The sequence below is a fragment of the Citrus clementina genome, unplaced genomic scaffold (genome assembly GCF_000493195.1).
Source record: "Citrus clementina cultivar Clemenules unplaced genomic scaffold, Citrus_clementina_v1.0 scaffold_8, whole genome shotgun sequence".
Classification (NCBI taxonomy): Eukaryota; Viridiplantae; Streptophyta; class Magnoliopsida; order Sapindales; family Rutaceae; genus Citrus; species Citrus x clementina.
In genome coordinates, this window is record NW_006262022.1 from 11,955,790 (window position 1) to 11,975,274 (window position 19,485).

At 38.0% G+C, this 19,485-nt stretch overlaps 2 protein-coding genes across 2 annotated transcripts; one reads left to right on the plus strand and one right to left on the minus strand.

The window, feature by feature from the left end:
• The first annotated feature begins 8,191 nt into the window (after positions 1 to 8,191).
• Positions 8,192 to 8,956, plus strand: LOC112096365 (formin-like protein 7). The gene is made up of 2 exons (XM_024179790.1): positions 8,192 to 8,793; positions 8,857 to 8,956. The coding sequence occupies exons 1-2, from the start codon at positions 8,192 to 8,194 to the stop codon at positions 8,954 to 8,956; spliced, it is 702 nt and encodes a 233-aa protein (XP_024035558.1).
• Positions 8,957 to 16,319: 7,363 nt separating this feature from the next.
• LOC112096366 (transcription factor SOX-9-like) lies at positions 16,320 to 16,796 on the minus strand. The gene has a single exon (XM_024179792.1). The coding sequence runs from the start codon at positions 16,794 to 16,796 to the stop codon at positions 16,320 to 16,322; it is 477 nt and encodes a 158-aa protein (XP_024035560.1).
• Between the last annotated feature and the right edge of the window lie 2,689 nt (positions 16,797 to 19,485).

Below are 19,485 nucleotides of genomic sequence, written 5' to 3' on the forward strand. Positions count from 1 at the left end.
CCAAACACAATTCCTTTGCAAATTCTATTTCAATCACCACTTAAAGATTTTATTCCAAAAAAGAAAGGTGATATCCCAAATGTCTACTTATTACGTCCTTTTTCAAATTATTTCAAGAAGCCAAATATTTTCGCAGGAAATCTTCAGCCAAAACAAATTGTAAGAGATATTTACAATGCTTTATACGACAAATCATTATTTGGTGACTAAAGGTAGACATTTTACAACCAATTTTACATTAATCACAAAAAAATGATATATAAAATCTTATATCATTTTAGCGACATCTTTAAAATATTGTTGCAAAAAACGAAATATTTTTGGTGGAAATGTAACCCCTTTACATAAGTATACTTAATTTAAATAACTTTTTGTGACCAAATTTAAATATGATTGCAAAAGAATTACATGTCATATATATTTGTATTATTCTTCTCTCTTTCTTTTTTATCTTTAAGTTATCTCACTCTTATAATTCTCATTCTCTTGTTCTCTCTCTATCTTCTTAGCTTATTTTTTTGTTACATAATTTTCTTTAATTATCATGTGTAGGAGTGAACTAGCCTTTGTGCTTTTTTTTCTTTTTTCTGGGTGTAGGAATTAAATATTGAAGATCATATACAAGGAAGTGAAGAAAATCGTGATGTAAGAAGGTGAAGAAAATCAAGAAATTTATAAATAAATATAATTGTTCCATATATTACAATGCTATTTGGAGATAATTATGTAATTGTTCCAAATGTTACAATTATGTAATTGTTCTAAATGATAGAGCTTCATTTGCTAAACTTTTTTGTATTTTTATCAATAATAAATTTCGTAATTTAAATCTTCTGCTTTCTTGAAGTTTGTTATAATTGTTTTAATTATGAAAGAAAAATTCAATAAAAATTTAACAAATAAAAATTTTATAAAATTATAATAAAAATATAATGTTATATTTAAATTTTTTTTTTTGCGACTACTTTTAGTACAGTCACAAATATTGTTAATCTACAACCAAACAATTAACGACAAAAAAAGCAACGGAGAGAAAGTGAAATCATTTTTTGTGACCATTTCTTTTGTCAATAAAAGTTTTTTTGCAACCAACTTAAAAAGTGGTCAGGTATATTTTTCCTTGATGGACCTAATTTGACTAACTTGCAACCATAATTTTTTTTGTCACAAATTATTTTCAAGGACAAATTTGATATTTTTTTGCGACGAATTGTTTTGTGACAAATGGCCATAATTCTAATTGTGCTATCTCCATCTTCTTTGTTGCTATCTCAGTCTTCTCTGTTGCTATTTCAATCTTTTCTGTTATTCTTAATCATCTCTTACATGTGTGGGCGTATAGAGAACCCTAATTTCCGTGCAAGAGATGGAAACCCTAGAACAATATTTTTCTTTTAAGAAAAACTGTACGTAAAGTTATTTTTCTATTCTCCTACATGTGTGGCCTATTTTTCTTTTAAATAGGCACTTATTAGAGATAGAATTTAACTAGGAATTAAGCTAGTAAAGGGACCGTAGGCCCATGGGCTTTCTATCTCTAACTTAATAGTCAAGGCCTAGTCATCTGATGATGAACTAAAACTATTAAGTTAACCACAAGGTACTCCACTAAAAGTCTAAAGTTGCACTCTAATAACCCATGTAATTAAATAAAAACCTGATTAATTGAATCTCCCTTTAATTAATATTAGTCTTGGTCTTGGATAAAAAATAACCATTTCATTGACCTTCTATCTAATGCTCATAATTAAAGCTTGGCTAATGACAGTTGTTGTACCTCTATAATTATATATTTACCACTACGTCATTATTTGTTCTAATGATCACTTTTAATATATCTATATCTGTAAATAAATTACAAACAAATATTATTATTCAATAAATAATTTATTAAATAAACTGGGGCTAGAGATTTAAATGATCAGGTACCACAAATAACTCAGGTAAGCATCGTTAATATATATTGCATCTTGTATATCTGTATAATGTGGCCTCTTCTTCTTTTTGGGAGAAAATAAGCCCTTTTGTATCTCTATCTTAGTGGAAACCCTAGGCTCCATATTTTTATAATTTTAATTCTATTAAATCAAATTTGATTTAAATTAAAAATAATAAAATCAAAAGCAACGTTACTTCTTCTTGTCATAGGGGCCCATCTTGTAAAATAACACAAGACCCCTTAGACATAAGTACATTACATGGAGCCTCTTACTAAATAATATATTTGGGCTTTTAACCCAAAAAGCTAGTTATCTTACTTATTAATCCAGTAGCGGTGCAGTCAATTACATGAGCTAACCCGAGGATCATTTGGGAACATACAATAGTGGTTACAACAATTAAACTTGTAAATGAACAAGCCTAATCAATTAATTCCAACTCTACTCCACTATAAGATTGGAACTGACCCCCATAATTGTATGCTCGAATAATAATTCGTCCCAAACCACATTGATTTCTTTATTGCATAAACATTTGTACCACATCGTTATTTAAATCGATATCTCAATTGTCCAATTGATTTAATTACATCTTGTTCCTTGATACTTACTGGGTTTCTCTAATGATCATTTTCAACATACTAAATATTTTGACATACTCTATACTAAATATTTTGACATACTCTGGCCAGAGAATTCTATGATCAAGTGTCGAAAACCCATCAAGAGATGTGTTGTACAAATTCTATATTGTTAATATATAACTCCAATACTCATGATTGCTCCCATCAAGATACCGGGTAATCTTGACTACAAGTGTGTGTCGTACCCATTGGTAACTCAAATGAAATAATAATTTGTTGAGATTGAACACAACAGAAGCCAAAAAGAATCTCCAAGAATGAAGTAAAGAACCGAGAACCCACTTGCAAGATCATAAACCAGATCTTGAACACCAACACCAGACATGACAATTCAAAGGGAAAACTAGCACTTTTATATTACTCAAAACGATTACAAATCTGTCAAGCCTTGTAAAAGAAATCACAAGCTTTACAAAGAATTCATGATCACTCAAATTGAATGAAAAACGAAAGATAAATGTAACTGATATAAGATGACACGCATCAGCTCTGTTTATAAAGCTAACTCTAAAGATTCCTAGAAGCTGCTCAACAAACATAACGAACTTTTAGACACGTCAGCAACGAAGTTGCACGTCGACCCTCAAACTTAAGTCAATTTGTACAAAAGTCACATAAGTCTTAACTCTTTACATTTAACCCCCTAAAAATAGAATATGATTCTTCAAAATCTCCACCTTGCAGACTTGATTCAGTTTGATTCTTGACCATAAAAGCTGCTTCAAAAAACCCCTTTAAGCGCACAGCCTTTAAGCACACAACTTAACACTCGATTACACAAAGTAATCACTGTGAGTTTGCCACGACTCCCATCAAGTTTACACAAAACTTGAACTTAGCAGTGGGAACCACTTTTGTAAGTACATCAGCAAGATTTACATCAGTGTGTATTTTGGACACTGACACAGCACCTTTAGACACTTCATCTCTGATGAAATGGAGCCTAGCATCAATGTGCTTAGTCCTCTCATGATAGACTTGATTTTTAATAAGGAGGATTACACTTTGATTGTCACAGAAAATGGTGAAAATATTTTGTCTTAACCAAAGTTCATTCAAAATTCCACTAAGCCACTTTCCCTCTTTTACTGCCTCTGTTGCAGCAACAAAATCAGCCTATATAGAAGACAAAGTAACCACAGGTTGAAAAGTTGTTTTCTAACTGATCAGACAGCCATTCACCATGAACAAGTAGCCTGAGATTGATTTCCTCTCATTCAAATCACCTGCAAAATCTGAGTCTACATATCCCACTACACTATTGTCATCCTGCTTTGACCTTCCATACATCAAACCATGATCGGGAGTACCTTTAAGGTATCTCATAATCCATTTCACAGCATCTCAGTGCTCTTTTCCAGGATGACTCATGAATCTGCTAACAAGACTAACAGCATAAGCAATACCAGCCCTAGTACATACCATTGCGTACATGAGGCTCCCAATTGCATGTGCATATGGCACTTCACTCATCATAAACTTATCTTGATTTGTGACAGGAGCTTGCACCTTTGAAAGTTTGAACTGAGATCCTAATGGTGTCTGAATAGACTTTGCATCCAACATATCAAATCTGTCAAGAACCTTTAGAATGTACCTCTCTTAACTGACAAATAGAGTTCCAGCAGCTCTATCCCTTATGATGTCCATCCCAAGTATCCTCTTAGCACATCCCAGATCCTTCATTTCAAATTCTGCATTTAATAGGTCTTTGAGTTTCTTAATCTCACTCCTATCCTTGTTAGCAAGTAACATATCAACAACATACAACAGAAGGTAAACAGCTCCACCTGAACTTGAGCTTCCAAAGTAAACACAACTATCATATTTACTTCTGAGATAGCCATTGGAGATCATGAACTCATCAAATCTCCTGTACCATTGTCTTAGAGATTGCTTTAATCTGTAAAGGGACTTGTTTAAGTGACAAACATAATCTTCCTTCCCTTTGACCTGAAAACCCTCTGGTTGTGTCATCAGGATTTCTACCTCAAGCTTCCCATGCAGAAAAGTTGTCTTCACATCCATCTGATCAAGCTCTATATTAGTCAGAGCTACCATTGACAGTAACATCCTTATGGAGCTATGTTTAACCACAGGTGAAAAAACACACTTTCTTTTTGTGTGAAACCTCTAGTAACCAATCTAGTCTTGAATCTTGAAGCTTTAGCTCCTGGAATTCCTTCTTTTCTTTTAAAAATCCACTTACAGCTTACCAACCTTCTATTGCCTGGATTTGTGACAAGAGTCCAAGTCTTGTTCTTAATTAAGGAATCCATTTCTTCTTCCATGGCTTTGATCCAGTTACCAGGGTCACTACTCTTCACAGCTTCTCTGTAGCTTGTTGGTTCTTCAATAGCTATGTCCTCTACACTGTTAAGGGCATAAGCTACCATCCCAGCATATGCATATTTGGAAGGTGGTTTTGTCTCCCTTCTTGCTCTGTCTCTTGCTAGTTGATAATCATGCAGCTCAAACACTGAAATTCTTGAATCATTCACTTCAAACCTTTCTTGAAAATCTTCTGTAGCACCTACATATTGATCCCCTCTGTCACTGCTACTTGTTGACTCCACCTCAATTATGGAATCTTTTACTACTATAGCTTCCTTCATTGATTCATCAGTATAAGGGGTGAAGTCAAAGACAATAGTCTTTATCCTCTAGCATAGCTTCCTCATGAAATGTAACATCTTTACTGATGATACATTTATGAGTGGCACCACACCACACCTTATACCCCTTAACTCCCTCAGGATATCCCACAAACACCCCTTTCAGAGCCCTTGAATCCAGCTTCCCTTGCTTGACATGCAAATAGGCTATACATCCAAAGATTCTCAGATGTTTGTAATCTGCAAGTACACCAGTCCAGACTTCTTCAGGAGTCTCAAACTTGAGAGCTGCAGAGGGACTCCTGTTAACCAAGTAGCAGGCTGTGGTTATAGCTTCAGCCTAGAAGCTTCTTGGTAGCTTGGAGTTTATGAGCGGACATCTTGTCTTATCAATAAGGGTTCTGTTCATCCTCTCAGCTAATCCATTTTGCTAAGGGGTGAACTTGACAGTCTTGTGTCTGGTGATTCCATGCTTCTGACAGTACTCATCAAACTCTTTATTACAAAATTTGAGTCCATTATCAGTCCTCAATGCTTTCAGCTTCATTTCAGACTGATTCTCAACCAGAGTTCTCCATATTTTGAATTTCCCAAACGCTTGATCTTTAGTCTTGAGAATATATAACCAGACTTTCCTTGAAAAATCATCTATGAATGTTACAATATATCTGCCACCACTTAGAGATGGCACTTGAGCAGGCCCCCATAGATTAGAGTGTGCATAATCCAATACAACTTTGGATTTATGCATTCCCCTTTCAAACTTCATTCTGTGAGCCTTCCCAAAGATGCAATTTTCAGAGAACTTTATCTCTTCAACCTTATCTCTACATAACAACCCCCTTTTACTTAGTTCTTATAAGCCTTTAGCACTCATGTGCCCAAGTCTTAGATGCCATAGCTTGGCTTTATCTACATCAGAAACAATATACAATGCAGACAACACAGGTACGGATGACCCTTCCAGCACATACAATCCATTTTTCATGACCCTCTTCATTACTATACTGGAGTTTTTCATTACCTTTAAGCCCCCATGATCAGACTTAAAGATATATCCTGAGCTATCTAACATGCCTAAAGATATCAAATTCTTTTTTAATCCTGGTACATGCCTAACATGCTCTAGGGCCCTTGTGGTTCCATCATACATTCTGATTTTAACAAAACCAATTCCCACAATTTTACAAGCATTGTGGTTTCCCATTAAGACCCTACCTCCATCTATAATTTTATACTCATGAAAAAGGGTTTTATCAGGACTCATATGGAAAGAACAACTAGAGTTTAGAACCCGCTGACTTTCAATCTTTCCATTCGATGCCACCGGCAAGTCTGTACTTTGATAGCCTCCATCAGATGATTCATTAGATGCTACAGCAACATCTCCTGATTTTTCTTTGTTGTCTCTCTTCTTCTCAACACAGTCTCTGATGTAATGGCCTGTCTTCTTACAGTAAAACATTTTCTTCTTTTCATTTTCTCTTTCTCAGACTTATCCTCTTTCTTGGACTGATTCTTGTTCTTCTTTTTCTTCTTATCTTTCTTCTTTTTCAGCTTTTGCCACCAACCCTTCACTAGGGTTTTGATCTAGATCTCCAGAATTCCTTTGAATTTCTTTCGAACACAAAGAGGCCTTCACATCTTCTAGTGTGAGAGTTGTTCTCCCATATAGCATGGTATCAGCCAAGAAAGCACATTGCCCAAGAGTTGCTTCACTTTCCAGATCAGTAACTTTCCAAAAAGCAAGTTCAACAGTATAACGTTTCTTTTAAACCTACAATGTTTCTTTTAAGGTCATATAACCCAAAACAGACTTTCCTTAGTCTTTAAAATAGGGTACCAAACCGTTTAAGAAATCATCATAAGTTTTCTGATGCATAGGATCCTTACTGGAAGGCAAGTGCAGAGCATACTTCCTTAAAGTTTCAAAATGAACAAATTTAATTCTTTATTCCTTTTCTTTCTCTAGATCTTCATTTGCAGAGAGAGAAGAGAGTTTAGAAATTCATAGTTTTATGGAAACACACGAGAGTTTATTTCTTCGAAAACTTCTATATCTTACAAACGAAGGGAGAATTCTTTATATAGGAGAATTCTCAGAGAAGATAGGACATGATCCCTATCTTTTACAAAAGCAAAAGTAGAAAAGACACATCATGACAGCTTTAATGATTACAAAGGACAAAGTGTGCTTTAATTAAAGCATGACTTTGACAAAAGCAAAAGCTTAAAGACCTAAACCAAAGCCTAAACCTCAACCACGCCCCATCAACATAAAAGGCTTGGCAAGCCCATTGAGAACTTGTGGGCTCGATTAGACCTTGGGCTAATAGTTGTGAGTTGCTGATCTGGAAAGTGAAGCAACTCTTGGGCAATGTGCTTTCCTGGCTGATAATGGCCGTCCTTTATGATCATCCCAAAATGACGGATACCCTGTTTATCAAGCAAAGCAAAATGGACATTTCCTATAGGATGTCCCAGGCTCCGGCATGTGTGACCCAAATTGTCCCTGCTGGGATGATTGGGAAGAGGATGATGATTATGCCACCAAAAAGAGACCCAAAAAGAAAAAACCTCCAATCTCATGTCAACACTGTGAACCCAAATCCCCAAGAGATCCTCCACCTCCACCAGCTCCGTTACCCATCTACAACACAGAACTCAAATCGATTGCAAACCTGAGATTCCGTCCCCCATCCCAAACTCCACATCTATCGTACAACCCTTAGCTTGTATGATGTTTTCTTCTCCCTCTTCAGACTACTCTTCCTCCTTTCCTCCATTAGAAACTCACACAGATTCCCAATGAAATGTGGTATCCAAACCTTTTATCCCTTCAGCTATTACCTCAACTGGCCACCTAGAATCTCCCAAACCTTTTGAATCCGTCCTTAACTAGCAAACCCAAAATGCCAGAGCACATAATGATACTTTGTTGCTTATTAATTCAAAAGTTGAGAACATCAGTTTACGAACTGAACAGATTGAGATGAAAGTTGACTCCATTACTGCACAGATGCAGCAGATCCACCACAATCTTCAATCCAGAATTACTCAACTAGATTCAGAGTTACGAACCATGCTTGCTCAAAGATACTATGGCCCAGAATTTGACCAAAAAGAAAGGGAAATTAGATGCTTAAAAGCTGAGCTTGATCAGATTGAATCTGAAAAACAAAGACCTACCATTTTTACCACATCGCCTCCTATCCCTTCCATAGGTCCAACTTATCATCCATTTGCCTCTATGCTTTCCCCCATCAAACAGTATAACCCTTCCAAGTTATTTGGCATGACTCGTACTCTTTTAAGAGACAATCCCTTACCACCACCACCTAAACCTAAACCAAAACCTAAACCTCAACCACGCCCCGTCAAAATTCATCAGCCATCCATGTCCATTCCTGGACAACAGTCCCCACCGCCCGCACCTCCACTACCACCTCAATCCCAACCTCAGCCTCAGTCCAAAGACAAAAAACCCATGCACCAGTATAGTGCCCACACCGTAGATCCATCATCTACTCCTGATGATCAAACTTCTGCTCCAACTTCTAATTCAAATCTAGCCATTTCCAACAGCCATACTGAGTCTGACACACCATCTTCAATATCCACTAGTGATTTTGAAAAGTCTTATGCTGATATCACCAGAATCTTGATGGCCCAACTTGATCCACCTGATCATGGCCAAACCTCTCACACAGAACCATATGTTGATATTCCTTCAAAAGTTGACGACGACATGCCTTAATTCTCTGCCACACACCAACCCCCTCCAACCCAAGCCCAGACCGGTCCAACAAGTCAAAAATCGTCAAATGGTCCATGGTTCACATTTGATGATCTTCCATCTCATAAATGGAGAGAGAGACTTACTGAAATGTCTGCTTGGATTGACCTCCAAATGCTAAGGCCTAGAGCAACGACTCAATCAGTCCTTAGAGAATTTACTACTCGTTTTACGAGTGCTCTAAGAGATTGGTTTGATTCTTTAGGCCAATACAGACAATTACAGTTTGTTCAATTACCAGAAGTCTCAAGTGCCCTTGCGGTTATTCATGACCAATTCCTTGGAGACCCCTCTGCAGTTTTTGAAGCTGCACGACGAGACTATCTCAACATGAAATGCTGCTCACTCAATGCTAAGGATCTTGACTTTCATTACAAACGAATGTCCTTGCTGTTCTATAAGCTTAATGGCTTCAATGAGCCAACGTTAAAGCATGTCTTTCTGGCTTCCTTTCCAGACGAGCTCCAACCCGATATACAACGGCAACTCACCGCCTCCAATCTCATCCTTGACAACCTCTCTCTTGGAAAAATCTTCTAGATTGCCAAAGCATGCTTTGATAAACTTTGCGAGTAGAAACAGTTTTTCAAAGAACTGTTGAGAGATAACGAACCATTCAGGAGTGCCTGCAAAAAGCCCTATTTGCAGATCACATGTAAAAAGAAAAAGGATTGTGATTGCAGTTCTAAGAAGAAAAGGCATTTTCATAAATTCAAAAATCCAGAAGTTTCATCCAAACCCCGCAGGTCCAGAAAGCCCTACCGATTCTTCAGAAAAAAAGCATCTTCCTCTAGAGAATTCAAACGAAAATCATCAAGCAAATGTTTCATCTACAAGAGGAAAGGTCATTATGCTAAAGATTGTCCCAACAAACGAGAGAAATCCATCCGGCAAGTCGAACATCTTCAAGCCACTACAGACTACTCTCCCGCGATGGATGAACTGGAATTCTATTTCTCTGAGCAAGATGAACCCAATGATGAAACCGTGTTCGCATTACAAAATTCCTCTGATGATTCAGACAGTGATGTGTCTCAAGTTATCTTCCACTAAGAATTAATGTCCCTTGACACTACTGTTCCTATACCCTCCATCAAACTCCATATCTTGCCCTCAAAATTCCAAAGGCCCATTCCAGCAATTGGCCTTATAGATACTAGCGCCCAACACAGCATGTTAAACCCCAATATCCTTCCACCTAAATACTAGACAAAGTACGAAGAAAATTTCAGGGCCGTCAATGGCAAATTTTTCACTACCTTTTTGATTACCAACAAACCCATTGGTATTCAAATCTTCCCAAATTGTGTCATTTGGACCAAGATTATCGGTTCAACCCTTCCTAATAAGGATATCTTGTTAGGATTTGACATACTTCACCAAATCACACACCTCCAAATCATTCCCACTGGAATCTGAGTCAAGTCCATGTTCAAACCATTCACAGACATTCTGAAACTCTACAATTTGTCTGATACTCCCCAGTCCTACTAGGATATTTCATCCCATCTTTTGCGTTTCTGTCCAGAGTCCCATTCTAAGTTCACCCATCCAACTCCATTGTGGAAAAACCCGTCTTTCTTTATTAAGTTACCTTTCAAACTCAATGAAGACATTAACCCGACCAAAGCTACTCATCCAGGAATGAGTCCTTCTGACTTACTCCTAGCCCAAAAAGAATGTTCACAACTGTTAGCCCAAGGTCTAATCGAGCCCACAAGTTCTCAATGGGCTTGCCAAGCCTTTTATGTTGAAAAGCATTCTGAAATTGTCCGAGGAAAGAAACGCTTAGTCATTGACTATCAACCACTAAATATGTTTTTGCAAGATGACAAATTTCCTTTGCCTCGATGACAAAGCATGTTTACTTTTTCTAAAAAATGCCCAGATCTTTTCCAAATTTGATTTAAAATTAGGTTTTTGGCAATTAGGCATTGAACCCTCGGAGCGTTAAAAAACTACCTTTTGTATCCCAAATGCCCATTATCAATGGACAGTCCTTCCCTTCGGCCTCAAAACTGCCTCATCCATTTTTCAAAAATCCATGGTCAAAATCTTTCACCCTATTCTGCATCATACATTAATTTACATTGATGATATCTTGCTTTTTTCAGGATCACATGATGTACATCACCAGCTGTTAACTCAATTCTATGATATTGTCAAAAGTCATGGAATCATGCTGTCTGCCAAGAAAAGCACCATTCCCACGAATAACATTGAATTCCTTGGTATGATCATAAAGGACGGTCATTATCAGCCAGGAAAGCACATTGCCCAAGAGTTGCTTTACCTTCCAGATCAGCAACTTTCCAAAAAGCAAGTTCAACAGTTTCTCGGCATTATCAATTACATCAGAGACTTCATCCCGCATGTGGACCGCTATACTCACCACCTCTCGGCTTTATTGAAAAAGAAGCCCCTAGAGTGGAATGCTGACTACACAACTGCTGTCACTACCCTCAAACAAATTGCGCAAAGTAGTTTGTCTTGTTGTAATAATTATGTTCTACATTATGGTTTTGCCTATATAATTATTAAGGCTTGCTTTTACTTTAAGCTTTTGCTTTTGTCAAAGTCATGCTTTAATTAAAGCACACTTTGTCCTTTGTAATCATTAAAGTTGTCATGATATGTTTTTTCTACTTTTGCTTTTGTAAAAGATAGGGGTCCTGTCCTATCTTCTCCGAGAATTCTCCTATATAAAGAATTCTCCCTTCGTTTGTAAGATCTGTTTTCGAAGAAATAAACTCTCGTGTGTTTCCATAAAACTATGAATTTCTAAACTCTCTTCTCTCTCTGCAAATGAAGATCTAGAGAAAGAAAAGGAATAAAGAATTAAATTTGTTCATTTTGAAACTTTAAGGAAGTATGCTCTGCACTTGCCTTCCAGTAAGGATCCTGTGCATCAGAAAACTTATGATGATTTCTTAAATGGTTTGGTACCCTGTTTTAAAGACTAAGGAAAGTCTGTTTTGGGTTATATGACCTTAAAAGAAATGTTGTAGGTTTAAAAGAAACGTTGTAGATTTTACTATTTTCAAGAGTAGATGCACATTCTATGTCAATGATATAAACATTACCACATCTATTCCCAACAAATAAGATCTTGCCATCACATGAATTCTCAATAACACAACTAAATTTATCAAAGATAACTTTATAACCTTTGTCACATAATTGACTAATACTAATTAAGTTGTGTTTCAAGTTCTCAACCAAACATACATTCTCAATTAGAGTTGAGGAAACTTTACCAACATTTCCAATTCCATGAATTTTTCCTTTTGAGTTGTCTCCAAAAGATACGTCTCCACCATTTTCAATTTTGGTGAAGCTTGAGAATCATGCATAGTTTCCGGTCATGTGCCTTGAACAACCACTGTCCAAGTACCATTTATTTTACAGTGGGGACCACGGCAAGGTGGATAAGGGCAATCTCTTCGGTATCCCGGCTTGGAGGGTGATGACTGGGACTTGGGGCTTGGCATCTGAGTGGCCTTGTCAACTTTGGAGGGTTGGGATGATGATCCTGGTTCATACATGGTTGGTTGTGGAAACTGTTAGAGATGTTGGCTTAGAGGAAGGAATTCTTCCCATGGGTCTTGGGAGTCTTGGTAAAGGAAGTCAGTGTGGTCTGGTTTTCCTTCTTTGATGATGATTCTTGTGGACTTTGGTTTGGATATGGCGGATGGAGTGGGGATCATGATGAGGTCATGTTGTGGTCCTAAGGAGGTGTGAAAGATATCCCAGTGTGGTGGAGTTTGGTGGTTCAATTAACAAAGATAGTTGTGCAGGTTGGATTGGATTTCATTGTCAATGACAGCTGGGTGAGGTGCGATAAACCATTCATATACCTGGTCTTGAGTCCAAAAGAGATTTGTGTTTGGATGTTGGAAGTATGGCCTGTGAATGATAAATACTGATGTAAAAAATTATGCTTCAGAGGCAGGCATACGTTCAAGATTGTAAATCTCTGACAGTTGTTGTAGCTTCTTTCTCCACCATGGTATTGGGGAGAACCATTCAAGTAATGTCCAGGTAAGAGAGGTGGCTTTGTCTGGATTAAGGAGATTGTTCAAAGTGGGAGTGATTGGTAGGACGAGCTTGGTTGCATAAAGAACAGTTAGGCACCAGACGTACCATAACTCATCTTCAGTGATTTCGCTGGACGGAGCAAGGGTTAAACCTGTAAGGAACAGATTTTCTGGGTGGAAGGTGGAAAATGGAAATGAGTCTGCCAAAAGGTAGGCTTTCATGAAGAAGCAGAAAACAGCTTTCCTTGCAAACTCTTGGATAGCAAAGATAGAAGAGAAAGTTTTGTTAAGGGGAAAAGTTTTCTTGGTGAGAGCTTCTGGTGGAAGTGATGTGGCCATGGAGATGATCGGAAATTGGTATGTTGTGGAAATCAAGGTTAGAGGGTTTTCTGGTTTTGAGAGTCTGGATAGCATATCAGGGATGAGGTTCTGGGGCCCCTTTATATTCTTAACCGAAAAATCATATTTGGAAAACCAATCTTTTAATCGTAGTAACATCTTTTCTGGGACAGCTTTACCTTTGAAATTGAGAATATTGGGGAAGGCTGAATTGTCCAATCGGATGAGAAAATGATGTCCAATAAGATGATACTCAAATTTTTTGATGCCATGCTTTACCGCTAAGATTTCTTTGAATATGCTATGGTAATGCTTCTGTGTGTCAGAAATTTGTCCGCTAGCGTAAGCGATAAAGTATTCTTTGCTGTTGAGTTCTTCGAGGAGGATGGCACCCCATGATTCATCACTTGCGTCTGTTTGCAGTATGCACTTTCCATCAGTAATTAACTTTAAGGGAGGTGGATTTTGCGCAATTTGCTTGAGGGTAGTGACAGCAGTTGTGTGGTCAGCATTCTACTCTGGGGGCTTCTTTTTCAATAAAGCCGAGAGGTGGTGAGTATAGCGGTCCACATGCGAGATGAAGTCTCTGATGTAATTGATAATGCCGAGAAACTGTTGAACTTGCTTTTTGGAAAGTTGCTGATCTGGAAGGTAAAGTAACTCTTGGGCAATGTGCTTTCGAGGCTGATAATGGCCGTCCTTTATGATCATACCAAGGAATTCCATGTTATTCGTGGGATGGTGCTTTTCTTGGCAGATAGCATGATTCCATGACTTTTGACAATATCATAGAATTGAGTTAACAGCTGGTGATGTGCATCATGTGATCCTGAAAAAAGTAAGATATCATCAATGTAAATTAATGCATGATGCAGGATAGGGTGAAAGATTTTGACCATGGATTTTTGAAAAATGGATGGGGCAGTTTTGAGGCCGAAGGGAAGGACTGTCCATTGATAATGGGCATTTGGGATACAAAAGGCAGTTTTGTAATGCTCCGAGGGTTCAATGCCTAATTGCCAAAAATCTAATTTTAAATCAAATTTGGAAAAGATCTGGGCATTTTTTAGAAAAGTAAACATGCTTTGTCGTCGGGGCAAAGGAAATTTGTCATCTTGCAAAAACATATTTAGTGGCTGATAGTCAATGACTAAGCGTTTCTTTCCTCAGACAATTTCAGAATGCTTTTCAACATAAAAGGCTTGGCAAGCCCATTGAGAACTTGTGGGCTCGATTAGACCTTGGGCTAACAGTTGTGAACATTCTTTTTGGGCTAGGAGTAAGTTAGAAGGACTCATTCCTGGATGAGTAGCTTTGGTCGGGTTAATGTCTTCATTGAGTTTGAAAGGTAACTTAATAAAGAAAGACGGGTTTTTCCATAATGGAGTTGGATGGGTGAACTCATAATGGGACTCTGGATAGAAACGCAAAAGATGGGATGAAATATCCTGGTAGGACTGGGGAGTATCAGACAAATTGTAGAGTTTCAGAATGTCTGTGAATGGTTTGAACATGGACTTGACTCGGATTCCAGTGGGAATGATTTGGAGGTGTGTGATTTGGTGAAGTATGTCAAATCTTAACAAGATATCCTTATTAGGAAGGGTTGAACCGATAACCTTGGTCCAAATGACACAATTTGGGAAGATTTGAATACCAATGGGTTTGTTGGTAATCAAAGAGGTAGTGAAAAATTTACCATTAACGGCCTTGAAAGTTTCTTTGTACTTTGTCCAGTATTTAGGTGGAAGGATATTGGGGTTTAACATGCTGCGTTGGGCACCAGTATCTATAAGGCCAATTGCTGGAATGGGCCTTTGGAATTTTGAGGGCAAGATATGGAGTTTGATGGAGGGTATAGGAACAGTAGTGTCAAGGGACAATAATTCTTGGTGGAAGATAACTTGAGACACATCACTGTCGGAATCATCAGAGGAATTTTGTAATGCGAACACGGTTTCATCATTGGGTTCATCTTGCTCAGAGAAATAGAATTCCAGTTCATCTGTCGCGGGAGAGTAGTCTGTAGTGGCTTGAAGATGTTCGACTAGTTGGATGGATTTCTCTCGTTTGTTGGGACAATCTTTAGCATAATGACCTTTCCTCTTATAGATGAAACATCTGCTTGATGATTTTCATTTGAATTCTCTAGAGGAAGATGATTTTTTTCTGAAGAATCGGTAGGGCTTTCTGGACCTGCGGGGTTTGGATGAAACTTCTGGATTTTTGAATTTTCGAAAATGCCTTTTCTTCTTAGAACTACAATCACAATCCTTTTTTTTATATATTTGATCTGCAAATAGGGCTTTTTTGCAGGCACTCTTGAATGGTTCGTTATCTCTTAACAATTCTTTGAAAAACTGTTTCTGCTCGCAAAGTTTATCAAGGCATGTTTTGGCAATCTAGAAGATTTTGCCAAGAGAGAGGTTGTCAAGGATGAGATTGGAGGCGGTGGGTTGCCGTTGTATATCGAGTTGGAGCTCGTCTGGAAGGGAAGCCAGAAAGACATGCTTTAATGTTGGCTCATTGAAGCCATTAAGCTTATAGAACAGCAAGGACATTCGTTTTTAATGAAAGTCAAGATCCTTAGCATTAAGTGAGCAGCATTTCATGTTGAGATAGTCTCGTCGTGCAGCTTCAAAAACTGCAGAGGGGTCTCCAAGGAATTGGTCATGAATAACCGCAAGGGCACTTGAGACTTCTGGTAATTGAACAAACTGTAATTGTCTGTATTGGCCTAAAGAATCAAACCAATCTCTTAGAGCACCTGTAAAACGAGTAGTAAATTCTCTAAAGACTGATTGAGTCGTTGCTCCAGGCCTTAGCATTTGGAGGTCAATCCAAGCAGACATTTCAGTAAGTCTCTCTCTTCATTTATGAGATGGAAGATCATTAAATGTGAACCATGGACCATTTGATGATTTTTGACTTGTTGGACCGGTTTGGGCTTAGGCTGGAGGGGGTTGGTATGTAGCAGAGAATTCAGGCATGTCGTCGTCAACTTCTGAAGGAATATCAACATATGGTTCTATGTGAGAGGTTTGGCCATGATCAAGTGGATCAGGTTGGGCCATCAAGATTCTGGTGATATCAGCATAGGACTTTTCAGAGTCACTAGTGGATACTGAAGATGCTGTGTCAGACTCAGTATGGCTGTTGGAAATGGCTAGATTTGAATCAGAAGTTGGAGCAGAAGTTTGATCATCAGGAGTAGATGATGGATCTATGGTGTGGGCACTATACTGGTGCATGGGTTCTTTGTCTTTGGACTGAGGCTGAGGTTGGGATTGAGGTGGTAGTGGAGGTGCGGGCGGTGGGGACTGTTGTCTAAGAATGGACATGGATGGCTGATGAATTTTGACGGGGCGTGGTTGAGGTTTAGGTGGTGGTGGTAAGGGATTGTCTCTGAAAAGAGTACGAGTCATGCCAAATAACTTGGAAGGGTCATACTATTTGATGAGGGAAAGCATAGAGGCAAATGGATGATAAGTTGGACCTATGGAAGGGATAGGAGGCGATGTGGTAAAAAGGGTAGGTCTTTGTTTTTTAGATTCAATCTGATCAAGCTCAGCTTTTAAGCGTCTGATTTCCCTTTCTTTTTGGTCAAATTCTGGGCCATAGTATCTTTGAGCAAGCATGGTTCGTAACTCTGAATCTAGTTGAGTAATTCTGGATTGAAGATTGCGGTGGATCTACTGCATCTGTGCAGTAATGGAGTCAACTTTCGTCTCAATCTGTTCAGTTCGTAAACTGATGTTCTCAACTTTTGAATTGATTTGCAACAAAGTATCATTCTGTGCTCTGGCATTTTGGGTTTGCCAGTTAAGGACGGATTCAAAAGGTTTGGGAGACTCTAGGTGGCCAGTTGAGGTAATAGCTGAAGGGATAAAAGGTTTGGATACCACATTTCGTTGGGAATCTGTGTGAGTTTCTAATGGAGGAAAGGAGGAAGAGTAGTCTGAAGAGGGAGAAGAAACATCATACAAGCTAGGGATTGTACGATAGGTGTGGAGTTTGGGATGGGGGACGGAATCTCAGGTTTGCAATGCTTTGCAATCCATTTGAGTTCTATGTTGTAGATGGGTAACGGAGCTAGTGGAGGTGGAGGATCTCTTGGGGATTTGGGTTCACAATGTTGACATGAGACTGGAGGCTTTTTCTTTTTGGGTCTCTTTTTGGTGGCATAATCATCGTTCTCTTCCTAATCATCCCAGCAGGGACAATTTGGGTCACACATGCCGGAGCCTGGGACATCCCATAGGAAATGTCTATTTTGCTTTGCTGGATAAACAGGGTATCCGTTAGAATTAAACCCTGTAATGGACAGATCTTCCTGAGCTATCTGAATAGCTGTGATCATTGAAGAATAGGTAAAGGAGAGCCAAGGGGGCTCTTGTGGAGCACTTGGAGGTGGTTTAAAAGTCATTCAGAATGTTCCATCTTGTCGTCTTTCAAACATGCTTTCAAAAGTTTGAATTGGGGCTGTATTGGTATGGAACTACTCATAATTGGAGATCCATTCAAGAGGCATAAGCTTGATAAGCTCATGATGGGGAAGTTGTCGTGGGATCTGGATGATTGTGGGAATTTGGTCAGATTCTGCTAACACCATGAGGGTGTCAGAGTGGTGTTCTGGAGTGGGTAGATCTAAGGCATGATTTTGAAGCCTATAAATGTTTTTCAGCATTGCATGATAATAGTTGGTTATGGCATAGAAGGTTAGGACATGCAAGTATGGATTTGATTTCGAAAATTTTGAAAAATGATTTAGTTAAAGGTCAATTTGGAAAACAATCAAAACATCTTTCAAAAATAAAAATCATATTTTTACTTCAAAACCACTTCAACTTCTTCACATAGATTTATTTGAGCCTTCTAGATATGCTAGTCTAAATGACAAATGTTATACATTTGTGATAGTGGATGATTATTCTAGATTTACATGGGTATTATTCTTAGCCAATAAGGATGATGCTCTTGATGCCTTTAAAGTGCTTTGTAAGAAAATACAAAATGAAAAAGGGTATGGTATTGCATGCATTAGGAGTGATCATGGAGGAGAGTTTGAAAATCATGCATTTGAGATTTTTTGTAATGATTTTGGCATTGAGCATCAATTTTCATCACCTAGAACTCCACAACAAAATGGAGTTGTTGAGAGAAAGAATAGATCCATTCAAGAAATGGCTAGGACTATGTTGAATGAAAATTCATTGTCTAAGTATTTTTGGGCCGAGGCCATCAACACCGCTTGTTATGTTTTAAATCGTGTGTTGATTAGACCTAACCTTAACAAAACTCCATATGAGCTTTGGAAACTTAGAAAACCCAATATTGGTTATTTCAAAGTTTTTGGATGCAAATGTTTTATTTTGAACACAAAAGATAATCTTGGCAAATTTCATCCAAAATCCGATGTTGGTATTTTTCTTGGATATTCAAACTCAAGCAAAGTTTATAGAGTTTATAACAAAAGAACTCTAGTTGTAGAAGAATCTATGCATGTTACATTTGATGAGTCTAACCCCTCTTTTGCGGAGAAAGGAATTATTTATGATGATGCAGATGGAGAATTACAAGAAGAATCATCAAAGAATAAACAAGAAAATGCACCACAAAGAAATCAAGAGGATGGACAAGAAGAACAAACAAATATGGAGCAACATGAAGGTACTTCTCAAGCACTCCCCAAGGAGTGGAGGTATGTTTCTTCTCATCCTAAGGATGTAATTTTAGGAGATCCCTCACGAGGTGTTACAACTAGATCATCACTTAAGAATACTTGTGAGCATAATGCATTTATTTCTCAAATTGAACCCAAATCCTTTGCGGATGCGGAAAATGATGAATCTTGGATTATGGCAATGCAAGAGGAGTTAAATCAATTTGAAAGAAACAATGTGTGGGAATTAGTTCCTAAACCGGAACATCAATCCGTCATAGGTACTAAATGGGTATTTAGAAATAAGATGGATGAATCCGGTGTGGTTGTAAGAAATAAAGCTAGATTAGTGGCTCAATGTTACAACCAAGAAGAAGGAATTGATTTTGATGAAACTTTTGCACCTGTAGCTAGACTAGAATCAATTAGAATGCTGTTGGCATTTGGTTGTC